Source organism: Gossypium hirsutum, chromosome A05 (genome assembly GCF_007990345.1).
Source record: "Gossypium hirsutum isolate 1008001.06 chromosome A05, Gossypium_hirsutum_v2.1, whole genome shotgun sequence".
In the NCBI taxonomy this organism is placed as follows: Eukaryota; Viridiplantae; Streptophyta; class Magnoliopsida; order Malvales; family Malvaceae; genus Gossypium; species Gossypium hirsutum.
In genome coordinates, this window is record NC_053428.1 from 22,075,773 (window position 1) to 22,096,158 (window position 20,386).

Below are 20,386 nucleotides of genomic sequence, written 5' to 3' on the forward strand. Positions count from 1 at the left end.
AGGCTTAAATTTTTTTTACATTTTCTTAAACTACTTTTTTATATATAAGTATTTTTTAATTACAGATATCATTGTTTTAAATATCATTAATTAATTATAAATTAAAGAGTTGTCATTCAAAATTAAGTACATATACACCCGCAGTCTATTAAGGCCCAAGCCCCAAAGGCGGAATCTTCGGTTTGAAAGTTAACTTAGGGGGTTAATTGTGTCATTTGGCAAGTGAGATGAGAGCATTTTAGTCTTTTCGACGTGGAGGAGAAAAAACCCTAGTATTAGCACTTCGCAATTCATGCTCCTATATATATCCGCTAAGGGTCTCCTCCTACCGCACGGCCTAATTAAGTTGTAAAACAAAGGAGGTAGGTCTTTTGATCCTTTTTTCATTGATGATTGTTTGTGTTAGGCTTTAGATAGTTTTTGAAAATTTGGGCAAAAAATGGTTTTCGTTTGTCCTGTGTACAATAAGCCGATGCTCTGGAAGAAAAAAGAAATGAAGGTAGCATGGTAGTGTGCACAGAAACTGAATCTTACGATGGGACGACATGTCTGCTCTCTCTGAACCTCATATCTATTGGGGCTTTGATGAGGGGGCCTGGTTTAGTCCCACATTTATTTATTTTTTCTTCAGTTATTATACTCTTTTAAGCCGTTCTTTTCTTTTATCTATTTTTTTAAAATCTGGCTGTTGATGATTTTTTATGGTTGTTTTGAGTGGATATTTTATAAATTGGGTTTTTTTATGCGATTAAATTTAGCAGAAGGGGTTTGAATTGTCGATTTGTCTTGTCAAAATGCTCTTATTGCTAAACTTTTTTTATGAAGCCATGTCTAGCTTCTGGGAAATTTGCTTTTTCTAGTTTTTCTCCCATATTGAAAATAAATTACTGACGAATTGTGCCTTAATATAGCCTTGAACTCGTGATGTCAACCAGTGAATGTGAGCCAATATTAAATATTAGAGAAAAATATAAAGTAGACTATTTAGATCAGATACACCTATAAATGAATTTTTTTAGATTCCGGCTTTATAGTCTTCCCAAGGTCTCTTGTGTGCCTGTAATCGATAAATGGATTTATTTGGCACTTAAAAGTTGAAAATTTGTTGAATTTTTATCAAAAAATTAGTCAGCTTATGACATCCCAGATGCCAAGTTGATCCGACCCTAATTATCAAACAGGGGAAAATAAAAAAAATCTGGGCAGTCCAAGTAATCAAATGTGTTAGATAGTTAAATTTGTTAATTTACTTGAAAATAAGATGCAATTTCAGGTTTAACAGATCAAGGGATGATTAAAGAACAAAAGCGAAATATCTTTTTTTTTTTTAAAGAGCTATTAAAGCCACGTTAGCCTCCAAACTGAGAAAAAAGCAAGCTTTTTTTGAAATTCTATTATATTATGAATTATCAACTTGTTAAAGTTCTAACAATTATTTGGAACAAATCTACGAAGGAAAGAGAGGAAGAAAAATCTCAATTGGTCCATCGGTTAAACATATTTATCAAGTTAAATGGATTATATAAACAATTTTATATTAATTTGAAAATATTTTTATCAAGTTAAAAAATACTTCAAAAAATAATTTTAAATATATATAAGATTATTTTGTATTTTAATGTTTATAAAAATCTTTAAATAAAATCATTTAAATTATTGCATAACATAACCTCCAACAAATTTGTTTTAAAATCTACTAATCATTTTAAAAGTAAATTTTTATATCTTCAATAAATATATACTTTCACTTGTTGTTTTTCTTATATGGATAATATCAAAACTTTTAATTTTGATTCAATGTATGATATATATATGAAATTTAATTTTATGCAAAAACTTTTTTTTGTTGAGAAAACAAGTGGCTAACCGCTTAGATATGATAGGCTCTTGATCTTATTATTCCAATTCATCGATTAATCTTACGAGTACGGAGAAATCCTAATATTTTCCATTATAAACCCTTGTCTTAGCGTCCAAGCAATAAAGAAATCAGCACAGTAATTTCTCTCGAAAAATGTGAAAATAAATCAAAATACATATATCAAATAATACATTAATCTAAAATAAATATACAAATTTGATATTTATCATATATATATATCAATCAATCAAGAGAAATGATTATAGTGGATTATATATTCTCAGTACTAAAAACACTTAAAAAAGAAAAATAGAACAATCATGTCAAATTCATTTCCGACCATCATCTTAACCACATTTTCAACTTATTGCTGCTCTCTCTGGGCTCTTTACCCTGATCCCAGTTGATTCTATTGCCGGTGAAGCTTCTCTCAACACTATTTACCGATTTCCCATTCCTTGTAATCCTACATGGCCACTGCTCAATTTGCCTTGCTTTGTTTGTTTCACTCCATACCTTCTTCTCCACCAAAGCAGACGATAGCAACACATTGTTCTCAATCCCTTTGCTCTCGATCTGTCTTTTCCTTCTCAACTCTCTAAGCGAATCCGTTCCTTTCAATAAGTCTGACCCCATCTCATTCATCCTTCTCCCATTTGAGTTTAAGCTCCTTCTAGTTGGAGGATTCATGCCATACATGGTTTCAATGGGTGTGACTTGTGATTTCTCTGCAGAATATGATAATCCCGGTCGCATTGTCTCTTCCTGGTGTTGCCTCAACTTTTGTTCAAGTTCATTACCCTAACAATTTCACGTAAAAGGGTTTAGTTTCTGACTCTAGGATCCTAAATTTTATTTCCCAAGTTCAGAAAAGAAAACATTTAAGATGGAAAAAAGGACCTTTTGTTGTGATCCTCCACTTTCTCTTTCCATTTTCAACTTGTTTTCGAGTTCTTTAACCTGTATCAATAGAATCATATCAGATGGCCGGGGAGCAGTGATGAGCCAATAATGGCTAATACAAGGAAAGAAATGGACTGCCATAAATAACATCATTTGCCAGTAGTGGTTGAATTGAACAATGGGAAAGGGGAAAATATTTGGCTAAATGCTTAAATTAGGCTCAACCTTTATGTTGCTCACATAAGGGCCACACCTTTCAAATGATCATATAAGGGCCTCACCTTTACAAACGTGTCAAAATAAGGACTTTCCACACACTTCAATCCAATTTGTAATAAAAATTAAATGAATATTGATGTGTTTAGAATAAAACACATAAAAGTTGAGTTCAACATTGCTTAAAAAAAATCTTATTTGAGCACTTTCGAAAATGATTCACCCTTATTTGAGCATTTTCGAATATATTTGGCCCTTATTTGAACACTTTTGTAAAGGTTAGACCTTTATATGATCATTTTGAATGGTTAAGTACTTATGTGAGCAACCCCTAAAAGGTTGGCTCCAATTTGAGCATTTAGCCAAAAAATTTTGATATTTAAGTCAAACATTTTCACTAGTTACAATTACCTTCTGTTGAAGCGTCCCTGAATGAAGCTCGAATTCCCGTGTTCTCTCTTTCAGAATGTCTTCAAGCTTCTTCACCTGTGAAATTATACAATCAAATGAATATAAAAACCTCTTGATAAATTAGTATTGATGCTAAGTTTTCCATATATTCAATATCGGATATCAAATTTAATGAACTTATTGTTACTCAACAAAGTTAAAATGTCAAAGTTTCATTTTAGGCAAAACCTTTCTCTGTAGAGACAAGGATGCTGTCTGATTCTGAACATGCTCTTTCAGTTTGTTCTCGAGCTCCACAACCTGCGGTGAAAATACAAGTGAAAACTGGCATTTGGTTTATTTGAAAGCAAAATAAAGTAAAAAGATAGAGAACTAAAATTTTGAGATGACAATCAACCTTTAGCTGGGAATTTGAGCAAATTTCTTCCTTTTCCATCATTCTTTCTGAAAGTTGCCACAACTGCCTCTCTAATTGTTTACATAACTCTGCCTTGGATGAAAGCTGGTTTTCAAGTTCATTGAGCTTTTCTTCTTGGGTTTTGCAAAGTTGACCCTTAGCTTTGGCTTTATCCTCTAAGTTGTGAAAGTTCTCCACTGACTTTCTTAAAGCGTCATCTTTTGATTTCAATTCTTGCTTGGCTTTGTCAAGCTTCAATAGTTCAACAGGAAGACGAGGCAGAAAAAGGTACATATTTAGGTTTTGGTTCCGAAAGATATTCACTTCACTTTCTAGTTTTGTGTTAGATTCGGTAAATTTAGTAATCAGCTTACCATCTGTTTCAACTTTTGAAGCTCAGCGGTGTCAACCTGTTTCTTTGTTGGACCCAACTCCACTCCTCGGACCCGACTTGCAAAATTTAATGAACTTAGGGTCTCACCTAAGTCCTGCTCTGAAGGGCTGATTTGTACAAACATCAAGGTTTTAGAATCGCCTCCTACAGCAGATTAATAAAGGCTTTTGAGAAAGGTCGATGATACTTCCATATAATAAAACTAATAACCCATCAATCATGGTTAAAATGCACCATATTCAATAACAAAAGCATTCCCTTTTGAACTCTGAACATTCTTCTAAATGTGTTCATACATATGCAAGTACGTGACGAATTCTTTCTGAAGTCTATATTTGAACGTTTTCAGAGTTGACTAATAGGATATTCGAATAGGAAACTCCTTCCATGTGCTTGCTTACCTAAGGAATCTTGGAGTAGATGTGTGAGCTTGGAATTCCTGCAAAACCCAAATAGATAATATTGGAGTACTCAAAACCAGTAATATACATCTAGGATACAATGAGATAAACAGCAAACCTATATGGGATGTGGCTGCTTTTGTTTGCCAAAGCAGAAATCACATCTCCTAAAGCAGAAAGTGATCTGTTGATATTTTGGGCTTCCTTAAGCCGATCTCCTTGCACTTCAGTTTTTGCTAGCCTTTCACTACCGGCCAAATCCACAAGCCATAATTTGCTCTTGGTGCACTCACCAGTGATCAAATTCTTTGCTTTAACTAAGATGCACAGCATGCTGCAAAAACAATACATAATGCAAGCCTCAAATGATAACTTCTATTGTAGCATATAAATTCTTTCCTTTTATCATTTTATACAGATACGAAGAACATTTGTAAAACTAGAACAGAAACGAAAATGGTTATTACAGACCCTTGCATAATATGGCAAAGTCGGAGACAACTAATTTTGCTTGCTGTCTTGAGCAAAAACCAGAGTTAATAATAACAGAAGGAAAGTTTTGGTGATACTAACCAGTGAGATCGGCTACTATGCTCATTCACATTGTTTGACCCTATAGCTCTTGCATTGTTTCCAGCCTGTAGCACATTCCAAACCTCCTTAATATTTTCAACTTTAGCCTCCACTATCCCAGGAACATGATGAAACCCTTGCCTTATCCCCAACCTTGAATAAACCAGACCAATCAATGGCAATTCTTACACTCACAACAGAAACACACCAAGCCAAACTAATCGTCAATAAGAATAAGATTTTGATTTTACCTTTTTGATGCTGGTTCAGTTGCAAGCAAATCTCTGATTTGCTCATTGTAGACTTCAAGTACACTGACAGATATACTAAAGGTAGAAATTTCTTTCCGCTCTTCGATTAATTTAAACAACTGCTCTAAAGTCCTATAGTTGACTCCTCGATTTTGTCCTGTACCTTCCATGGTAAAAGTCTTCCCTGTTCCTGTCTGCCCATATGCAAATATACAGACATTGTAACCATCTAAAACTGAAGTTACCACTGGGGAAGCATCTGCAAACACCGAAACTGTAAGAGCATAAAAGTTTCGAGTTAGAGTATGTTCTCATATCCTTATCCACAACCGTACCATAACTCAGTTAGACTATGGGGACCGACTTCTTCTCTTTTTTGCTGCAAACCTCCACAGTCAGAAATCAATTCCTCTGAAGTATGCATTATGCAAATTTCTGACTAGGCGATAAAATGCAGTAATCACATTTAAGCAGGAAAGACAGCTGAAGGAGGAAAAATAAGCTGACCTATCGGGATAAATTTTCCAAAATAGTAACAAAAAATTAAGCTAAACTAAATTTATTTATGATATGTGCTGTTCATTAAGCTATTAAATATAGCATAAACTCAGATCAGGTATGCTTGAAGAGAAGCTAATTCTTTAGTGTTGTTATCGAGAAAGCAAATGCAGCACCATACCTTGATCATCCTTAGGTGTATAAACTCGATCAAATTTGAAAATTTTCTTCATGGAGCTTCCTGTAAGTATCCCTATATCTCCATCCTTAGCTGCACTAAAATCTACAATCGTTGTATGCCCAGCTGAAGCCTCGTCATCACTTAATGGACGGCACCTACAGAACACTCTGATCTTTCCTGCGATAAAATAACAAAGCTGGGATTAGATTCAATCCACACTGCAAACATAAAAAATTCGATGTTAAAATTTTGAACATCAAAACATGCCTTTTGCTTCCTGTATCTGGTTATGTAGCTTTTTCCTCATTGCCTGCTCCTCATTGAGCTTTAGTTTTAGGTCTTCACACTGTGCCACTGCAGTTTAGATAGATTATGAAGATGCAGAGATTCTTACCCAAAAAAAAAAAGAAAAAAGTTGCCTGGTGATACATACATACCCAGTGCTTGAACTGCAAATATCATCTTGTTTAATTCTGGAATTGAATCAGCACAGTCATGTGCCTTATTAGATAGCAGAGAATGCTCTTGCTTTATGATCTGAAAAAAAGAGTGATCTTTAAACAATCTCTTTGATGTTTCACTAGGTCTGTCAAGAAAATTTGGACTAGTTGTGGTCAGAAAAAATATAGTTTACCTTTATTTTTCTTTCCAACTCAATGATGGAATCAACCCATAATCTCTTATCACACTGATATTTAGTAGAAATGTCTTTCAACTTTGCAGCTTGTTGTTCCAGGGCCCTATCTGCATAAGCATTAGGCATGATCAAAAGATTTCAAGTTCTCTAGCAAACAGAACAATTCTTACATTTCTTAGGCTCTTTCTTTTTTCCCTTTAGCAACCTACATTTAATCGTTCTTCCATCTGAGACATTCAGCCAAACCCTCCTTACCTAAATTCAAATTCTGGAAGAACTTGTTGTCGAGTTCCATTCTGACATTCTCTAGTTGTTCATTTGAAGTTGTTAATGACATCCAAGCTTCATAGCATTCATCTGTCTTGAGCTGGCACAGGTTCTTCAGCTCTTCTATCTTCTTTTCATACTTTACTGTAGATTTCATTTTCATATGTTTCTTCTGCAAACCAGGTGAACAATAAATCAACATAACCTAAAGCAAGAATCTTTTGTACTTCGGACGGTCTCAATCCAGAGTTTGTATCTCACCAGAGGTGATGAAATTTCTATTTCGGCATCACAATTGTTGCATACAAGATAATCGCAATTCAGTCGAGACACTTTATCTAGTTTAGAAGATAATCATATAAGCAAATCAGCAAGTCTCTCAGGGAAAAATTCACAACAGAAGCCTAACATGAAAGAGAAAAAGATACCAGCTAATTCTGTTGCCCGTTTTATGCAAATCCCATTAACTATTGGGCTTCCACAGACACTTTCAAACCTTACAACAATCTCCCTGCTCGCCCCCACGGAAGCTCTAATATCAACCACTTGTAATGGCTTGTTTGCTCCAACAATAGAGTATATATCAAGTTCAGACAATACCTGCCGTTTTCACCAAAAGAACAAGCGAAATTCCTTAACAACAATGAACCAAACTAAATATATACACTATAAGTTGTATAATTTTAACTTGCCTTGTCTTCTTGAATGAAGACATCAAAAACTCTCATTCCTTTAGGTCCATTGGTATTCACAATTTCAGCAAAATGAAGATCAACCAAATAGTCCCCCGGGGGAAATCATTGAACCGGTAAGTGACGTTTCCAAAGCGTGCTGATTGATAAATGGGTGGCATATCGCCACCACCATTGATGCTTTCAATGGTTCGCAAAACATCCCCTCCTTCGAAAAATTTATCTCCACAAACATCAACTCCGCTCGTTCCTTCTTTCTTTAAAGCCCCTCCTCCAGAATTTACAAACATAACAGCAGTGTCTAGATCAAAACAGAACAGTCACAGTCGCTTCCACTTTTAAAAGCCATCAACTTTATTTAAGATATTTCCAAAATAATTCGAGATTATTGTTCATAGCAACCAAACAGACTCAACAACATCAACAACGTTAGACTCCGCAACAAAATAGCAAACAAGAATAGAAGAAAACAGGAAATGAAAGTAAATTAGATATAAAGAAACAGAAGAAGAAAAAAACCTGAAAATTCAGAGGTTTCAAAACCAGATTTAATCAATCTTGAACCAGAAAAGCAGAGTGTCGAATCCACTTCATCTTCTTGATTCTCATTCTCGAACTCAGAATTCATAGTATCTTGTTCACAGTTAATCAAACTGCAAGGCCTGGAATTTGGGCTTTGGATCTTGGAGAGTTGGAGATGAGATTTAGGGATTTGAGATTCTGCCATTGGAGAAAGACCTACAAGGAAAAAAAAGGAGGGAATTCGTAGGTGGAGCTGTGTTTTTCAAAATCTTGCTTATGTTTCTTTTACCCTTTTGACAATGCTGCTAACTATAAAAACTACTGATGTTTTGTGGAAAGTGAGAGTACATTGATATTATAATATCACATGGCCTTAATTGATTCGAAATTTAAAATTGCTAAAATGGCGTTTGAACTTTGAATTTGTACTTGATGGACCGTTAGTCTGTTCCTTTTTTAATTGAGTCCTTTAGGCTCCCCTCCTGTGGGTCATATTTGTGGGCCGGGTTTTCATATGTGTTGTACTGTTGTCTGATCTCTGTGGTCCAAATTTACTTTGTTCTATTTACTGCCTTTTTTTTTTAAATAACATTTTTATAATTTAACATTTTGAATATTTTATCACACTAATAAAATTTAAAATTTGAATTGAATCATGTTTGATATTTTATATTAGTTTCTAATTTTTAAATTAGTTAACAAATATTTAAAATGTTTTAATTGATTTATTAAAATATTAATATTGTATCAATTAAATAATATATTAAAAAAATTTAAAGAAAAATTGGTTGAGCCAAAATTGGCTTTAGAATGTTGGAGTCTAAACTTAATATATATTTTAAACGAGTTTTTATTTTCTTTTCTTAAATCCATTTTTTAGCATTATAATTTTGTTCAAACCCTCTCAAATATTGGTGAAGATTTTAAGTTAAGACATGTCCACCTTCTATCAACATAGTCATTATCTTACATATTGATTATCATTTCAAATATAGGTGTCAACTACAATGCGAACTTTACTAGTGTGAACCAGTTGCATCTTAGTCATTGGAAGTTGATTTGCAAAACAACATTAGATGGTCTGTTGATGAGCTACGTGTAATAGAAAGTACCTACTCAACAAGGACCTAAGGTCAATTTTTAAAATTTATCTCAGACAAATATATTTGATTCAATTTGAATCAGATTCTATCTCACTCGACTTGATTCAAAAAAATTAAATCGAATTAGGATAATAAAATAAGATTAATCAATTCAAATTTTTTTATTCGATTTAATCAAACACTTACTCCTAATTGAAACGATAATAAATTTGCAATGCTTATCTATGACATGGCAATATTAATATACCACATAGTTGATCACTCATCCAATGTCTCATATTCAATTTTGCATGTGGTTTGCATTAGGAAAGTTCACATCATAGTTGTTACCCAAATATGATGTAAAATATGTCTATTAATTGGATGTTTACCTACCTCAGGTATAGCTTTAGTTTAAAACCTTGTGGTACCAAACAAATTATAAAAAAAAAGTGTATATTTACTATATGAACTGATTTGATTTAATAAGTTTGAAAAATAATAGTTTTTTTAAAATTTATTAAAATTTTATTTTTTTAACATGTCATATTTAAATTGTTAATGCAATTGGTACACATATGATTATAAAATCGCATATTTTAAATATGTTCTACATTGATGACAAAAAAAATGCTCTACTTATTTCAATTAATATTTAATACTCATATTAATAATTATGATGATACAAATTTTAATTGATATAAAAATGATATTTTAAAATTTTAATAAAACAATATAAAACTTAAAAAAGAATTTTAACCTAAATATATTTAACGAAATTAACCCTTCAATAAATTCTCATTCTTTAGTTTATACACGAATAAGCTCTAATGAAAATGATTGTTTTTGTTCAACATCTCTTTTCTAGCTTTTTGCTAGGAAAAGAGTAGACGGTAAATGTCACCGAATGCCAAAAGAAGAATACCAATTAACCTATCTCAAATTAGTATTGGCAGAGAGATCACTACAATTCAAAGGTTAGTTCACGAATTAGGGAGGAACTTCTATATCATGGATTCATGGTAGAAAAAGAAACGATTTAACTTTGGTTTAACAAAAATTTCCGTTCAAGTCAAAAACCTGTTCAGATAAACTATAAACGGATCATTGTTTCCGCCCGTAGCCAAACGAGACATTAGTCTGCCTCCTGCGTTATCTTCTTTCTCCAGTCAACCTTTCTTCCTTACAATGTCCTTCCCCCTCACGTCGTCGTTTCGTTCGCTTCCCTCCCATTTTGCAGCTTCCTTCCTTGTCAATTCCAATTCAGCTAAGCTCCAATCTCCCATCTTAATGTCACTCCCTCAAAACCCTTCTTCATTTCCCCGCCATATTAGCCGTAGCTTCACCAGAGCTCCAGCCAACAGCTCCGCCGTCTTCCGCTCAAACCTCAGAGTTCGCGCTTCAAGCAAAACGCCGAACCAGGCGACCGACGCTAAGCTAATCGCAATTAGCTCCGCCGTGACCATAACATTCGCCGTTGCTAATCGCGTTCTTTACAAGCTCGCACTTGTTCCCATGAAGGAGTACCCATTCTTTTTAGCTCAATTCACCACCTTCGGGTAAAATTTATTTCTACAATTTAATTTCAATTTTGTTGGAGGAAGAAGGAAAAATAATTGTATTTGAAAAACGTAGGTACGTGGCGATTTATTTTTCGATACTGTTTCTACGTTACCGGGCGGGGATTGTGGCTAATGAAATGTTAAGTTTGCCTAAATCTCGATTTGCTGCCATTGGTATGCTAGAAGCTCTTGGAGTTGCTAGTGGAATGGCTTCTGCAGGTGCAAACTTTTCAATAGTTTATTGGAATTCTTGATATGCAAAATTGAATTTGTTAATAGTGAAAAGATCTTTCCAAATGATTCATTTTTTTTCTGAATTTAGATTCAATAAATGCAATTTTTTTTGTGCTTGGATTTGATGGGTTTACTTTTGGCTTCTGTAATATTTTGTAATTTCTACAGCGATGCTTCCAGGACCAGCCATTCCGATATTGAATCAGGTTTTCTCTTTAAAGTGATAGAATATGCCTTTGATACTTCTTTGAAAATGTATAGTAACACACAGATGATTATTGGATTTGGATTAGATGCTTATGGTCAATTTATGGATGTTTGATCGTATGTTGTATCAGGAATTGAAATAGCCTCTTATCATCTTGCAGACTTTTTTAGTGTGGCAGCTCCTATTTTCAGCCGTTCTACTGGGGAGGAGGTATTCATTTAACCAAATTGCTGGCTGCTTGCTTGTAGCAGTAGGAGTAATAGTGGCTGTTACAAGGTATGCTAATGCTATCTGTTCTCTATAGCCAATAATCCTACCCGTAGGTATTCACATTCAATCTCGTGCAGTGTGTGGAAGTGCAAAGCAAGCAGAAGAGTTTACCTGCCTAATGGAAAAAAAAAAGGGCCTCAAAAATGCAAAAAAACAAAAATAAAAATAAAAATAAAAATACCTAATTGTCTAAGATACTGAAAGAAAATAATAGAAATATTCCAGTCTACATCATTCATCTGTTGTGCTATAGCATTTTAGCTTAAAATGCTTAGGTGTTCTTGGATGGAAAGGAATAAATCTCTGTTCCTCTTAGCTGCCAAGCATGAGTAAACAGGTTCACATATTTTTCCCTTTGGCACTGCTGCTTTGGTAGCACTAACCAGAATTGAGTGTCACCATACATGCATTTCTCTTTGCTACTTGAGTTGGGGTAAAGATCTGATGAGAGTTTGCTGTTTTTGTAATTGTAGCGGTTCTGAAACTAGCCAGGTGCTATCTGGAATTAAGCTTATGTGGCCAGGAGTAATGATAGCATCAGCAGCTTTTCAAGCTGGTGCATCTATTATTAAGGTTAAAGCAATTCCAATCTGTCATGAATTCTATGGTATTGTATAATCAAACAGAACAATTTTTTTCTTTCTTGAAACAGGAATTTGTTTTTATTGATGCTGCAAAGCGCCTCCATGTAAACCTTTTCTCTCACTGGCTTTCCATATTAGCGTGTTCAGTTTATTTCCTCATTGATGCTCAAACTATCAAACACACTCGTGCAGGGGAAGTCACTTGATATATTTGTTGTCAATTCTTTTGGATCTGGATTTCAGGTATGTCTGATGTTGTGCTGTAAAAGCTTTCACTTGTATTCCATTAATCCTATTTATGCATGCTCATTGATCTTTCAATAATAATAAATCTTGGTCAAAGGTGCTTTCTTTTCAATCCTTTTGATGGAACTCATTCTGATGGCATAAAAATGGAGCTCTTTCTAACTTATCTTAGTTTGACAGGATGATTGTTTCTGTAAAAACTTTCCATGTTTACAGAAACTTAACATGAAAGAACCAACTCCTATCCATGCTCTTCCTTTATTTGTGCTAAAGAAAGGGAATCAAATTGTTTACCACACCAAGATTTGGTCATTTAGTGTATATATTGGATGGTTCAAGAAATCCTGAGCAATGACCAGATTCAGCTGCTCTATTAATCATGTTTTGCAGTAATAGATATTCATTACTAACAACTCGCAAAGCTTCATTCCAATCAAAAAGATCTTACATGTTAAGCTGCATGTGTCCCCTTGTTGAATTTTAATGTTTCTTTGGATATGTAGGCTCTCTTTGTGCTTCTTTTGCTGCCTTTGCTGTCAAATTTGAAAGGGATACCATTCTTGGAACTTCCTTCTTATCTAAAAAGTGGTGCTGCATGCTTTCTAAATCTAGGAGGTGAAACGTCAGGCAAGTTCTCACATTTAGAATTCATACAAATGGATATATCAATAGTTTCCCTTTTTTCTTAAACCTTAAGCCTGTAGGGTTATTATTATTATTGGTAAGAGATATATCTCTACACACTACGGAATTTTGATTGTCGGTAAGGTCAGCATTTTAACTCTAATTTTGTGCTGAAGTTTGACCTTGGCATCACAAGTCACTGTCAAGAGTCTTACCTTTTACTTTTAGATATTTCAGCCTAATTGAATCAAAATACAGTACTTCACCAATTAGCACCCTATCCGTTTTTACCTTAATTGCCCTATGTTGCTGGACTTACAATAGTTAAGGCAAGTCGCTTAAGTTAATGCGGGCATGAACCTTTCTTCTGCCTGCAAAATTAAGTACCTCTTATTGTTGGACTCTAATTTTCCTCTGAACTATGCACATTAAAATAATGGAGAAATTTTAGCCATTGGCTTTTTGCTGGAATGACAATATGAAAATTATCAGTTTCCTGTTTAAGCATTTAGTCAATCATGCTACGGACGCTTCTATTAGTCAGTCAAATAAATTAGATTCGCAGTAAGTTTTGGTTTTTCTCAAGTTGCATTTTTCACTACAGGTTGTGAAGGAGCTCCATTACTTCCACTACTTTACATAGCTACCAATATGGCTTTCAACATATCAGTGCTCAATCTGTTGAAAGTATCCTCCGCCATTGTTGCATCGCTCACTGTAACATTGTCAGGTCAACTCTCACTTACTCTCGCGATCTGCATGCATGGACATGATTATGAATGCATGTCATAACATGTAACATAGCTGAATCTATTTAATGCCAAGCTAATGCATTTCTACACCGTACTAATGGATTTTCTTTTCTCGTTTCCTCTTTGGTTTACATTTCAGTGCCCCTTTCGATTTACATTCTCTCTCTTCCATTGCCGTATCTTCCTAATGGTGCAAGCTTAAGTCCCTTTTTCCTGTTTGGTACCTTAATTCTCATGTCCGGTCTTGTTCTCTATAACATTGCACAACCTTCGAAGGCTGGCTCAAAATGAGATTGACATTACAAAATTCAGTTGAACAGAGATTCTTAAAACAAACCGATTCAATTGTAAATACGACGATTTAGTATGTGCTTAAGGCAGCATTCTTTTATTACTATGGGGACAGTCTTTTACATAAATTGTGAATCGAATGGCCTTGATTGCCTGGGCCTTTGCATTTAAGTATTTTGTTACTACAAAAGAAACTCCAATAAGGAATTAGAATTTTAATAGAACATGAATCAATTGAACTAGATAAACTAGATATAGCTTAATCATTAAATCACCCGGTTTTCCACGATTGAACTTTTTGGTTCTTCCTACCAAACAAAACCTAAATGATCAGCCAGGGAACAGCATTTCATTTACTTCCTATGTTAATTTTTAAGTAAATACAACTCAAGGGGGCAGCAAAAGAAGATTTTTAGTGCAGAAACATGACGAATCTTAGCCCCTATGGTATGTTTCAATCTAATCAGCTGATCTATGGAAGCAAATAATAATAATAAATTCTTCGCACAATCCAAAACTTTAGAACATGCTTTCAATAGAAAACTTCAATGCAAAATTGCCATGCCACCCCACTTAAAATGTACATCCAGTTTGTTGCCATTTAATGTTTCCTCTGCCAAAAAAAAAAAAAAAGCAGAAAATAGATGTCAGCCTCTACGTTGTATATATTTGGGAAACGTTTTGATTTTCTATATACTAACTACCAAGCCTGACTAAAAGTTCTACGAAGGAAAATTACAGCATAATTATTACATAAAGCAAAAGAGGTAAAGAAAACCATAGGGGTGCCATTTGGTATAAGATAAACTAACGTCCAGTCTACAAATGAGATAAGCGAGGATTTGCCACCTCGTGCTCCTTGCAAGATATGAGGTGCTTCATGCCAAACCACAATACAACGGGCATTAGGCTATAATTAGTCCCATAGACAACAAGTGAGTCCTAACCTTGCGATTAGAATTATAAAGTACATGCACAACTTCAATCCCAACATAAAACTGAATAACTAGCCTCAGGAAATGCTATGATTCGGTGCTATCCAGGTCAATAATATTACATGTGGTAATGGGAATGAAAATTTAGCGCAAATGACAAGACGACAACAGAATGTTCAAACAACATACCTTGCGCTTTTTGATCTTCCCCATTCCACTGCTACCATTACCAAAGACTGTTGGTTGCCCATTGGTATCACCCCCCATCGGTAATGTTTTAATTTCATCATAGAAACTGTCTGTCAGACCAAGCAACCTGATACAAACAAGGGGTAGACGGTCAAACAGAAGGAATTACATATACAACCAAAAACTCAACCATGAAAATAATTCACTGAAAATCATCACTGATAGACACTGAAGGTCAAAGTGCATACCCATTTCTTGACTTCTTCAAGTGTTTCTCGATCTTTTTGTCCTTCTTTGTGACGGGAGCACGAGTGAAAAGTTCTTCCTCTTGCTGCGCGCGCCTTTCCATCTTTTCCATATATCTAGTGAGTTCTCTACTTTCAGTTCCAATAATTTCTCTAACCTGGAATAGTTAGCAACAAAAAAGTGTTAGCTGAATTCATAAGTCCAAGTAATGAAACAAAAACAGTCAAGCGACGGACCTCTTCAGGTTTTCCTTCTAAATCATCCATCATTTCCCTAATATAACCACTCCTTGAAGCTTTTCGCAAAGTTTCTTTTTCCCTCCTTAAAGCATTCCTCTCCTCTCTCGACATCTTTTGGTCCTCTTCCACAACCGCAGGAGCGAATTTGGGTGGTCTATAGACACCAGTACCATCCTAGAATACACAGAAAAAAGCTTAATGAACAAAAACAAAGAAAAACAAAACAAAAACAACTCAATGGGTAATATTTATAGCAAAACTAACATCTGGGATCATATCTGCTTTGCTAATAAGCATATCTGGATTCGGACGATAAGTCAATGGATCCTGTGTCTTCTCATGTCCATCTGATGCTTTATTTGAAGCTCCTTGTTGCTGCGTTGCGCTCCCACTAACCCTTGTAAGCTTTTGAATTTGGTACTGGAGTTTTTTGTCAATTGGCCTAATCTGTTTATAAAAAAAAAAAAACCAATTATTGAGACCATAACATAGAAATCGATCAAAAACTAAATAGCCAAAGAGAAAGAAAGATCCTTCAAACCTTTTCAAGAAATAATCTAATCTCAACAAGACTCCTAACAACAGGATGTCCCTCAATTGAATACCCTTTTGCCTTGCGAAGTAAATAATACACAAGTGATTGACAATAGTTTAGAAGCAACAAATGCTTGGCTTCCAAATAACTTATCCCATCCGCAGTTGGGAAATTATTTGCTTTCACCTGTCACTCAAATCAATAGAAACTATTGATATAAAACATCATAAGATTTAAAAAAAAATCAACTGCGACTGGACATGGCAGAAGCTCGTTACCTTAGCAGTTAAAGCCTGTACTTTGGTAGTCACTACATCTAAGCCTGATTTAATTTCTTTCAACACCATAGCTAATTGGTTAGATTCCCTGAAATCCAAACAAAAAAAACAATAAATAAATAAATAAAATTATATACTCCTAAATGCGAAAATCAATCACACAGTACTTACTTTCTTAACCTTTCATTCTCATTTCTGTTGCTAATCTCTTCCATGGTTTATCGACTAAACTTCACTTCACCGGCAATTTACGAAGAACGAACCTGCCACGCCGTACTTTGAGCAGGGAATACAAAGGAGGAGGGTTAGTCGGCTGACCCCATTAATTTAGTAGCATTCGGATTTTAAATTGCTTTAAACCCTTATTTGGGCCTCAGGCCTTTTATACCCAAAACCTGAATTCTGTTCAGCCCAAGCCAGACTACGGATCAATTGGTTGAGTCAAACAGGATTCGTTGACCTAAACTAGCTCGTTTAGGTCCGTTACCATTCAAATTAGGGTTAATACCACTTTCAGCCCCTGTGCTATAGTTAAATTATCACTTTGATACCTGCACTATTTTTTTTATCGGTTCGGCCCTATATTTTCACTCTGTAATATTTATATATAAGTCATCAAATATTTCATTATTTTATTTATTGATGAGATGGTTGATTGATGATGCATGAGATTAATTCACCGATGGCTAATTATTTAGACAGATTTATTAACACCCTAATTAAATATGTAAAGGACATTTAGTCAATCCACCCCCCACCTTGATAGGCTTCATTTTGACTCTTTCTTGTTCAAATCTTACTTCGTAAATGGAATGTTTCTTAAGAAGTTCGAATAACAGTACAGTCTTCATTCAAATCAATCCCACCTTACCTTCGCTGCATTATTTTAGCCAACTAATTCCACTTGTTCTTTAGCTACTTTTTTTTCACAACAAATAATTTCTTTTTGTTTCCCTTAATTTTAGCCAGTCAAATGTACTTTTAGATGGAAAAATTGTCGGAGCAATAGGCTTTGCCCCCTTTTCCTCTTATTATGCTTCTTCTCAAGTTTGTTTTCCTTCCACCAGAAATTGTCATTTGTTGCATCATAGAAGAGGAGAAGAAAAAAAATGGGGAATTGGATGTTAATTAGAAAGGCGAATCCAAATATCCGACGCGTTTACTCCGTCTCCGACCACAGCAACGCCGGTGCAATCTTTGTTTTATTTTTTATTTTTATTTTTATTTTTTGGGTGCGTTTTAATTATATAGATATAAAAAAAAGCCCAAATCCAGCTTCTGCTCATTTCTAACAGTCCTAACATCGAACTCGACTTTGAGTTTGTTGAATTTCGTAGCTATTTACTCTCAAAATCTTATAAATATGTTTATTTTAAAATTAATGAGTTGGTGATATTGATATTAGACGCATTCAATAATATTTATGTTCATCAATATTTGTTGGATTGAGTAATAAACAGTTCAATATCATTCATATAATGAATCGAATTTTAATTTAATGAACGAGAAATATGACATTAAAAGATATTTATTTTTTGTTAAAGTATTCGATTCATCTTAATTTCGAATTTAATTAAGATTGAATGTTGCGTGACTCTAATATTTTTTTTATTAAAAATCTTAATTAATTTCGTTTGATCTATTTTTCGTATGAGGTCAAAGTTCTGGCTGGACAAAATTTAAAGCAGTATATAAAGGTAGGTTTTTTTTCAGCATAAGATCTTTATTGTATGCTGGGTTTTTATTTATAGATAATATATTGTCCATTCATGGAAATGTGATGTTTCAATTTGGGATGACAGTGAAATAGACTTAAAATACATGCAAAATTGTTTTAATATTAATTTAAATTACATGCACTTACATGCTTATGGCTAATATCAATATGTAAAGAATGTGAAAGCCTACCATATGAGGTTTTGTTTTATTTTATTTTTTAAAATTGATTTCTTTTCACACCTTTTTACGAGCAAGATGCTTTTATTATGTATTAATGATATATTATTGAGTTACTTGTTCTTATATTTAATGATTTTTTAAATGTTGCATGGTATGTGAGGCTTAGTTTTCATTATGCTTAATTTTTTATGGGTCTAAACTAAAAACCAGAAAAAGATCATTATTCCCATCATTTCATCACTATTTGATAATTTTTGAATTTTTGGTAATTTGTGATCGTCTTTTTAACTTTATTTTCAACTATAAAATTGTATTAGATTGTTGTTGTCATTAGATTTATCTATTTCGTCTGAAGGTTTGTTCAAAAAATTTGAATGTTTAAATAAAAATACAAATTTAAAAAATAGGCTGGTGCAAAAAAAAAGAACAATGTTTGTTTAGAAAATGAGTCGGGCCTCGTGTAAGATTTTTTTTGCCCAACCTAGTCCGATTTTGCAAAAAAAAAAATTGTTTTCTTGTTATTTTCCTGCTGTTTTCTCACTGTTTTGTTGTTAGTTTTGTTATTATGTTACTATTATTTTGTTGTTTTGTTTGAATATTGTATAACTCTTATTTTATTGTTAAATTTGCTACTATTTTAAAAGGCAAATGATTATTAAGTTGCACTTATATTGGTGTTATTTAAGTATAAATTTTTTTAATAATTATTTTTAATTTGCTGGGAAATATTTATTTTAACTTTTTAGTATTTTTTATGTATTATATTTAAAAAAATATATTAAAAAATTTAATACAAGTGAGCCGAGCCAAGTCTGTATTTTAACATTTTTATCATGACAAGGCATTAACAATATTTTAAGCCAATCTTTTAGACTAAAATGGGCTCAAACCTATCTCACAGACTTAAATTTTTTATAAAACCTAACTTGAACCATACTTAACCCAACTTATAGACAGATTTAGTTGGCCCTCTCTCATTTAATTAAATTATTTATTATTTATAGTTTTTTTCCACTTGCTGTTGGTTTGTTATCTTTCAAAACTAGTTTCTCTTTTAATAATTTAACCTAGCTTTTTAACAGTGTTATTGCTGTTACATATTTTAGCCCTCCCAATGTCATCACTTTTGCGTTTATGTGGTTTATGGTATATTATTTAATTTTTTAGCTTTGTTCTTTTTCTCTTATTTTAATGAAAATTTTAACTTTGTTAGCTCAAAATTTTTGGTGCTTCTATTAAGAAAACTAATATGATATTTGATATTAATTTTTAAATTAAGACTTTTGATTAATTAACTCATTAAATCCTCTAAATCCATGATTGATGATGTCTCTTTCAAATATTATGGTGATCCCCCATTTTGATCCATAAAACCATTTAATTTAAATTTCATGCATAGTTTGTAAGTTATCATAGTCATAATCGCTTGCATTTATTTAATAACAAGCAAGACACATTTAGGATTTTCTTTTTCCTCGAAAGGAGATTATTTACTAGCTAGGATGGAAGTTTTATAAAAGCATTATTATAAGTCTTATTTGTGCTTCACCATTGTCCTAATTAATAATTATTAAATAGATGAAAATTTGATTTAATGGAAAGGTTAAAATCTTAGAACTTTAAAATCTTCCTTATATAAATGTATGGAATCTTCTTTAAATAGATAGATTTGTTACTTTATTCTTTAAGTTAATTATATTATGGATTAGTGATTTAGTTTGAATTCAATTAGTGTAGGGAAAAAATATCTATACCTATATTATTTATATTAAGTTTGTGTCACTTTTATGAAACTAAAATATTATTGAACACATATTCAATAGTATTAATATACAAATTCATTATCACGTCACTCATATTTATTATTGAATAAATTTAAAAAAAAATACTTTTAACATAAAACATTTTCTTTCACCCACATTATAGGTATGACAAGTTAACTTGATACCAAATTAATGCGAGACTACTGAGAAATTCTCTTTTAATAAAAAATTTAATATTAATATAA

At 33.2% G+C, this 20,386-nt stretch overlaps 3 protein-coding genes and 1 non-coding gene across 5 annotated transcripts; 2 read left to right on the forward strand and 2 right to left on the reverse strand.

Moving 5' to 3' along the window:
- Positions 1-491: 491 nt before the first annotated feature.
- LOC121230194 (small nucleolar RNA snoR100) lies at positions 492-614 on the forward strand. Its single transcript, XR_005928141.1, has one exon. It is a non-coding gene; the product is annotated as a small nucleolar RNA snoR100 (small nucleolar RNA).
- A 1,497-nt stretch (positions 615-2,111) lies between these two features.
- On the reverse strand, positions 2,112-8,530 carry LOC107957834 (kinesin-like protein KIN-14R). The gene is given in 20 exon segments (XM_016893422.2): positions 2,112-2,662; positions 2,762-2,821; positions 3,392-3,466; positions 3,620-3,691; positions 3,789-4,040; positions 4,163-4,326; positions 4,584-4,621; positions 4,702-4,917; positions 5,157-5,309; positions 5,408-5,681; positions 6,087-6,263; positions 6,354-6,440; positions 6,524-6,623; positions 6,721-6,830; positions 6,979-7,162; positions 7,252-7,328; positions 7,419-7,590; positions 7,683-7,783; positions 7,786-7,983; positions 8,202-8,530. Coding segments are annotated over 20 exon segments (3,177 nt in total). The 5' UTR covers positions 8,410-8,530; the 3' UTR covers positions 2,112-2,203.
- Positions 8,531-10,129: 1,599 nt separating this feature from the next.
- LOC107957831 (protein CLT2, chloroplastic) lies at positions 10,130-14,228 on the forward strand. 2 transcript variants are annotated; one of them, XM_016893419.2, is made up of 10 exons: positions 10,130-10,845; positions 10,922-11,067; positions 11,251-11,288; positions 11,451-11,566; positions 12,034-12,133; positions 12,213-12,248; positions 12,337-12,387; positions 12,894-13,017; positions 13,619-13,744; positions 13,906-14,228. In XM_016893419.2, the coding sequence occupies exons 1-10, from the start codon at positions 10,475-10,477 to the stop codon at positions 14,055-14,057; spliced, it is 1,260 nt and encodes a 419-aa protein (XP_016748908.1). In that variant the 5' UTR covers positions 10,130-10,474; the 3' UTR covers positions 14,058-14,228. The 2 variants fall into 2 exon arrangements, with proteins under 2 accessions (XP_016748908.1, XP_016748909.1); XM_016893420.2 differs by lacking the exons at positions 12,213-12,248; positions 12,337-12,387 and having other exon boundaries at positions 10,137-10,845.
- Positions 14,229-14,291: 63 nt separating this feature from the next.
- On the reverse strand, positions 14,292-16,812 carry LOC107957833 (neuroguidin). Its single transcript, XM_016893421.2, has 8 exons — positions 16,651-16,812; positions 16,480-16,567; positions 16,208-16,387; positions 15,931-16,113; positions 15,664-15,840; positions 15,430-15,584; positions 15,182-15,308; positions 14,292-14,670 (listed from the first exon to the last, which is right to left on the reverse strand). The coding sequence occupies exons 1-8, from the start codon at positions 16,692-16,694 to the stop codon at positions 14,659-14,661; spliced, it is 966 nt and encodes a 321-aa protein (XP_016748910.1). The 5' UTR covers positions 16,695-16,812; the 3' UTR covers positions 14,292-14,658.
- Between the last annotated feature and the right edge of the window lie 3,574 nt (positions 16,813-20,386).